At 54.0% G+C, this 5,815-nt stretch overlaps 1 protein-coding gene across 1 annotated transcript; it reads right to left on the reverse strand.

Moving 5' to 3' along the window:
* Positions 1 to 204: 204 nt before the first annotated feature.
* LOC309452502 (tRNA-dihydrouridine(47) synthase [NAD(P)(+)]-like) lies at positions 205 to 4,554 on the reverse strand (the record flags this gene model as incomplete). Its single annotated transcript, XM_082077123.1, is given in 11 exon segments — positions 205 to 277; positions 911 to 1,039; positions 1,125 to 1,313; positions 1,606 to 1,681; positions 1,925 to 2,021; positions 2,394 to 2,504; positions 2,580 to 2,591; positions 2,595 to 2,645; positions 2,834 to 2,950; positions 3,049 to 3,330; positions 3,928 to 4,554. Coding segments are annotated over 11 exon segments (1,764 nt in total).
* Between the last annotated feature and the right edge of the window lie 1,261 nt (positions 4,555 to 5,815).

The following is a 5,815-nucleotide window of genomic DNA, read 5'->3' on the forward strand; positions in this document are numbered from 1 at the left end:
AATCGCACTGATCTCTATTAGCGAGGCACCGCTGGCCGCGAGGCTGGCTGAGCCCATCTGCTGCGGGACTCGTGGCAAGGACTCTTGTTGGGGACGTGAAGACAACCGGGCTTCTAAAAACATCAACCTTTATTTCATTTTGGAGCCAACCCGCCCCTCGACGCCTCCGCTCGACTCGCAGCCACGGGAAAGGGCTCCTCAGCCCTATCTGTAGGAATTGGCCTTGTGTTTGGGCAGGAAGGTAAAGCTGGTAGGTACAGGGCCCAGAAGCATCTCTCTGGAAGAAAGAGAAGAATAAAACAAAAAAATAAGGAAAGGTTTGTGTTCAGTGCACCATACACAGTTGTTTTATGGCCCCGTGGCTCTATAGCAATGGTGACTACACTCAGCTGTCTCAAATCAAGACTTTAATCTCCCTGAAAATGAAGGCTGCTGCACAAAAGCACCCACAGTGCTGAGCTTCAGCCCCAAACCACAGCCCCGGAGGGACGAGACCACCAGGTAAGGGCAACGTCCTTCTCGCCAGGGAGTCCCCAGGGTCGGTGCCGGGTTTGGTGACCTGAACGTGGCAACACCGCTGGCCAGGACTTGCCAAAAACAACACAAGCCTCCGAAAAGCTGCTCCCAACCTCTCGCTGTGCGTGTGCGCAGCCAGAACCCTGCTCGTGCCAAACCGCATTAAGGTCAGGTCCCAAAATGATGGAAGTCAGCGCTAGCGCGATCACATTTGGCCTCGCTTAAGACTTGAACTATTTCACACTGTATTTTCAGTGCACAGTACTTTTCTTTAGAGTTGAGGTGGTTTAACATATTTCCTGGATGCTGGTTCAACTAAAATTTTCCATAAGGTGACTTTGTGCTCTGCCTTGTCCCTTCCCACCGATTTTACTGAAATTCAACACTTTCTTACCTTATTTTAATCCAATCATCCACATTCTGGCTTGCCATCAGCGTCTCCAGATAGTCTCTCCCCATGTAGTAAGGCGGTCGCTCGTTAATTTTCTGAGGTAGGTGTTCTAATAAGCCGACTGGGATGTACCTGCAGTGAAACGCAACAGCGGTGGGTGCGGTGCCTCGGACAACGCGGGTTTGCTGTGCTGAGCATCCCCGGCCGGCAGAGTTACCTGCAGAGGAACGAGAGCCATTCCAGCAGGAACTTCCTCGTCTTCTTCACCCCCTGCGTGTCCGAGCCCCAATGCTCGAGGCTGTAGCTGGTGAAGTCCCTGAGGATCCCAAATCTCTCACTGGAAGAGATATCCCAGTGGCGCTGCTCCTTAATTTCAGTGAAAAGCCACGGTTTGATGAGCGCCCCTCTGCAGCAAAGAAGTGCATTGTTATTCCCCTCACTGATGCTTCTGAACATGCCAACTAATCTAAGAGGCTTTCCAGCACTCACCTGGCAGCCAGTGCCGCTTGAATTTTTATCTCAATTTCAACAGGAACCTGCTGGACGTTCCCACAGATGCAAAGTGATTTTACCAACTTTCAAAGAGTAGTTTCGCCAAGAAGAAACTTCTGGTGTTTTGAGTCTGTTCAGGTATTTAATTCCCATTTTACTCTTGCACCGATGGAGCTCAGAAGCCAGGGGGGAACACAAGCACTTGCCTTGCGATCATGATTCCCGAAACGCCCATCTGCAGGGCTCGATTAGAATCTTCATAAGACAAAATATCACCGTTTCCTGTCCAGAAGGGAGAAGCCAGAGGTCAGAGCGATACAGAGGGCAAGTCAAGCTGAGCGAATCCAGGCATGGGAGAAAATTCACAAAGGACACAGGGTCCAAGAGCCAGATTGGCCAAAGAGGCCCTGCAGCTCATGTTCTGAGCCCCCCAGGGATGTTGCTGACACTCCACCTCCTTCAGGCTAATCCTCCTGAATTCAACACGCAGCACTTCCACTCCACGTGACAAAACAAAACACCTACCCAAGAGAGGCATGGGGCTGGCTCTTCTGGCACACTCTGCTATGTAGTCCCAGTCCGTGCCCCTTGTGTAGCGCTGCTCCTGGGACCGGCCGTGGAGCTGCCGAAGAAACCTGCAGTGAGACCCCAAAAAACGCCCGGAGGAGGCAGAGCAGACTGGGAATAATGGGCTTCAGCAAAGGAAATGACACGGCCAGGGGTCAAGGATCCCTCTGGAATGAGGTTTATTGGGCTGAAAGCTCCCTCCCAGAGCACCGCAGGGACCATCTCCCTTTGTCATGCACGCAAAGCTCAGAAGCACCCACAAAAACGCTCCCCGCACCTGAATTTTTCACTGTCATGAGCAGAAAACACTAAAACCACGTACGCAGCTTGGCAAAGGTGTTTAAAAGAGCCGCTGGGCTGCGGGGAGTGGTAAAGTCACCCCCGTGTTGCGCAGAGTTCCCCGGATGCCGGCCAATGATCCCTGTACTGTGACCATGGAGGCTCCCCACTCACGGATCTTGGGGATTATTTTGTGAGCCACGTTCATCTTCTCTTGCACCCCCGTCCGTATTTTCACAGTCAGCAGGACGTCCGGCACCTGCAGAAATGGAGGGTGTGGCAGGAGTCGGCTCCATCAGCTCATCCCCCGCTGCCGGCAGATGCGCCGATTCACCGAGTTCATCCCTCAGATGATCTGTTCAAACTTGTTGGTCCGAGTCATCAGGGCGCAGCCTCCTCCCTGGGGGACAAAAAGCGGGAGAGTCAAGATTTTCTGCCTCCTCGCATAGTGAAGATGCTGCTTGGAGCTGCTCCACAGCAGCTCTCTGCTCAGGGGATGCAGCTGAGACTTGGAGCACCTCAAGACTTTTGGAGCATCTCAAGACTTGGAGCAACAGGACTCACAAAACGTGCTAGAGAACATCTTACCTTCTTGTAGACCAGGTCAATGGGACACCCCACGTTGATGTCTACAAAGTCTACTTCAATTGTCTGGATCAGGAGCTCTGCACATTTGGTCATTGTGTCTGGAAACGCCCCTTCCAGCTACCTAGGCGGGGACAGGTTGCCTGAGTTCAAGAAGCAGCTTTTCTCTTCAGAAGTGAGTTATCATTTTTTTAGGTTATCAAGGTGACAGCACTCACCTGCACCCCAAAAATATCTTCGGTGTGATGGCATTTGAGGAGAGCCCACTCGGAGGACTGGCCCTGGAGCAGGTTGGTGCACACAGCCATCTCTCCGCAGGTGACATCCGCCCCAAAGCGCTTGCAGATCCTTCGGAAAGGGAGGTTACCACACTGGGAGAGACAGCAGAGACGTGGTTCTTCAGATCTGCCCTGCTCCAAATGTGGAACAGCAACATTTGACAAAAGGAGAGAATGATCTGTGGTGAGTGGAGCCAAGTAGAGCTTGCCTTGGATTTCCAGCTGAGAAACAAGAGGGATGGAGGAAGATATTCCAGTCAGCAAGTTTATCACTTGCCATGGGAACAACTCAGTGGGAAAACCAGAAGATCTCTGGTTTTGTTCAGGAACCTCAGCTATTCCCTGAGAATGTATTGTTTGGATGAAAGAACCAGAAACTGAACCGCTCCAGCTGTTTTCACTGCTCGGCTTGGAGAAAACTCAAAGCAGTTACAGACCGAGGGATGCGAGACTGGCTAACGGGTGCAAGGACAGAGGTGACGAGGAGGAGAGGCGGGAGGTGACAAGGAGGACAGGAGGGCATCGTGCAGTACAAACCAACCAGCCCCAGCCTCGACTCTTCCAGCAGCTCGTTTCCACCCTCACCAACAGCTCAGCTCCTCCACGTGCAAGGAGCCGTAGCTTCTCTTGCTTCTCCCCCTCCAAGGACACCACCACGACCCCAAGAGCTCACCTTCCCACATCCCGCTCCTCACAACAGTAACACGGTCCCCAGGCAGCTCTGTCCTCTGCCTCTCACCCAGCCCAGAGCTCCCTCCTGTCTTCCCAAGCACAATCTCAGCCACTTGACAAGAGACGGCAGCCCTCAACCAAACTCACCTTCTTCTTCTCGCATGCCCGCAGCTTTATAAGATCTTCATCTGTCACCGGGACGGCTGTTTTGATGGAGGAAGGCTCCTCATCGCTCTGCCAGGCGTCTGGTTTGGGATCTTCTCCCTGCTCTGGTCGCACAGGACATTCGGGGCCATCTCCCAGGCCCTCCTGGGCTGTTGCGCAGTTGGGCACGTCTTGGTCCTCTGCAGAGCACCCGGTGGCTTTGCCGCCCTTCCCACTGTCGCCATGGGGCTTGGCCAGATCACAGAGATACTCATTGGCCTTCTTGAAGTTAAACTTCTTCTCGCACAGCGGGTGCTGGAGGTCCTTGGAGAGGTTGTTCCTCACCGGCGTCTTCCCTTCCCACTGCTTGGCCAGGTCTGAGTTGACGATGTTCTGGTAGCCGGCTCCGAGGTGGGACTGGGCAAAGCGGCAGGTGACACCGTAAATGCACTTGCCGAAGGTTTGGAAGAGCACGCAGCTGCGGCCCAGGTCGCCCCGCTTTGCGGCCATGTACTCGCCGACATCGTGGAGGAAGTGGCACCGTGCGCCTAAGTAGCACTTCTCTGCACAGCCCTTAAAATGATAAAGAGCAGGGTGAGACTTCTGCTCTCTGCTTCCGCACCCAGTCATGCCAGGGTTGGAGATATACGAGAAATAGAGACAAGGGGGTGAACTCCTGGAGAGGAGACCTCAAGAAACAGGCCTGACTTGTCTCTGTTTTTTTTTGCCCAGGGATGGTCTTCAGCCTCACTTGCCGTGGGGCAGGTGCCCTGGTCTCCCTGTGGACACATCTGCTGAGTGTGTCCGTCTTTGCCGTGTACGTAGTGCAGGTTTCTGCTGTGGACGGGGGGAAGGGGATGTCCAGGGCCAGTGCAAACAAAGGGGAGAACAGGGCGTGTTCCCCAGCCCAGACATGAGGCAAAAATCGTTGCCCCTGAGGGTGGTGAGAGCCTGGCCCAGGTACCCAGAGAGGTGGTGGATGAACCATCCCTGGAGACACCCCAGGCCAGGCTGGACGGGGCCCTGAGCAACCCGATCAGGGTGAGGACGTTCCTGCTCATGGCACGAGGTTGCACTCGATGAGCTTTGAAGGTCCCTTCCAAGCCAAACTATTCTGTGATTCTATGTGAGAACAATCCTGGTTTCTCAGCCAAAGAGAGAGCGAGGTCCACACCACAAGGCTGCTGACAGGAGTCTTCATTTGCTCTTTATGGATTATTTTCCTTCTCTTTCAGAAGGTGCTCCTGCAGCTCTTCCTCTGGGGTAGAGCTGCCAGTAGTGTTGAGCAGTGTGGACAGAAATCATGTTCCTCCAGCTTTTCAGCCTAAGAATGCAAATCCAGCTGTTGAAGGGGTTCGCTCAGCACTTGGTTCCCTGACAGCCCCTGGACTCTCTTTTTCAGGCACAAGATGGCCCCCAAAAAGAACTGGTTTGTGATGGACAGGCAGAGGATGCAGTTCTTGAGGGACATGAGGTGCTTCCGAGTCATCCTCCTGTTGCTCCTGGTGGCTCTTGGCATTTACTGCATAACCTCGATGCCAGGGTGGACAACACGGGCAAAGGGATGGATGGAGGTGGGTGACTCCTGCAAGGGAGCGCTGCTGACAGCGGCTGGAGAAATCACGGGCTCTTCTGCTTCCGTGCAGGGCGACCCAAAGAAAGAGCAGCTTGTGCCGTGTCTCCTGGGGAAGCCTCCCCCGGGGAGCCCCGGCAGCTCTGGTGGTGGAGACTCTAACGGGGAATTGTTCCCTTTCAGGAGCAGATCTGTGGGTCTGCGATCGAACGGAAGACCCGGAGGTAAGAGATGTTTCCTGAGCTGGAACTGGGTCTGTGCAGAAGCCTCAGCCAACACCTCGTGCTACCTGCACTCATTTTCCTAAAGCCAGGGCTC

This window comes from Streptopelia decaocto (assembly GCF_964273445.1).
Source record: "Streptopelia decaocto genome assembly, contig: HAP1_SCAFFOLD_92, whole genome shotgun sequence".
NCBI classification, from domain to species: domain Eukaryota; kingdom Metazoa; phylum Chordata; class Aves; order Columbiformes; family Columbidae; genus Streptopelia; species Streptopelia decaocto.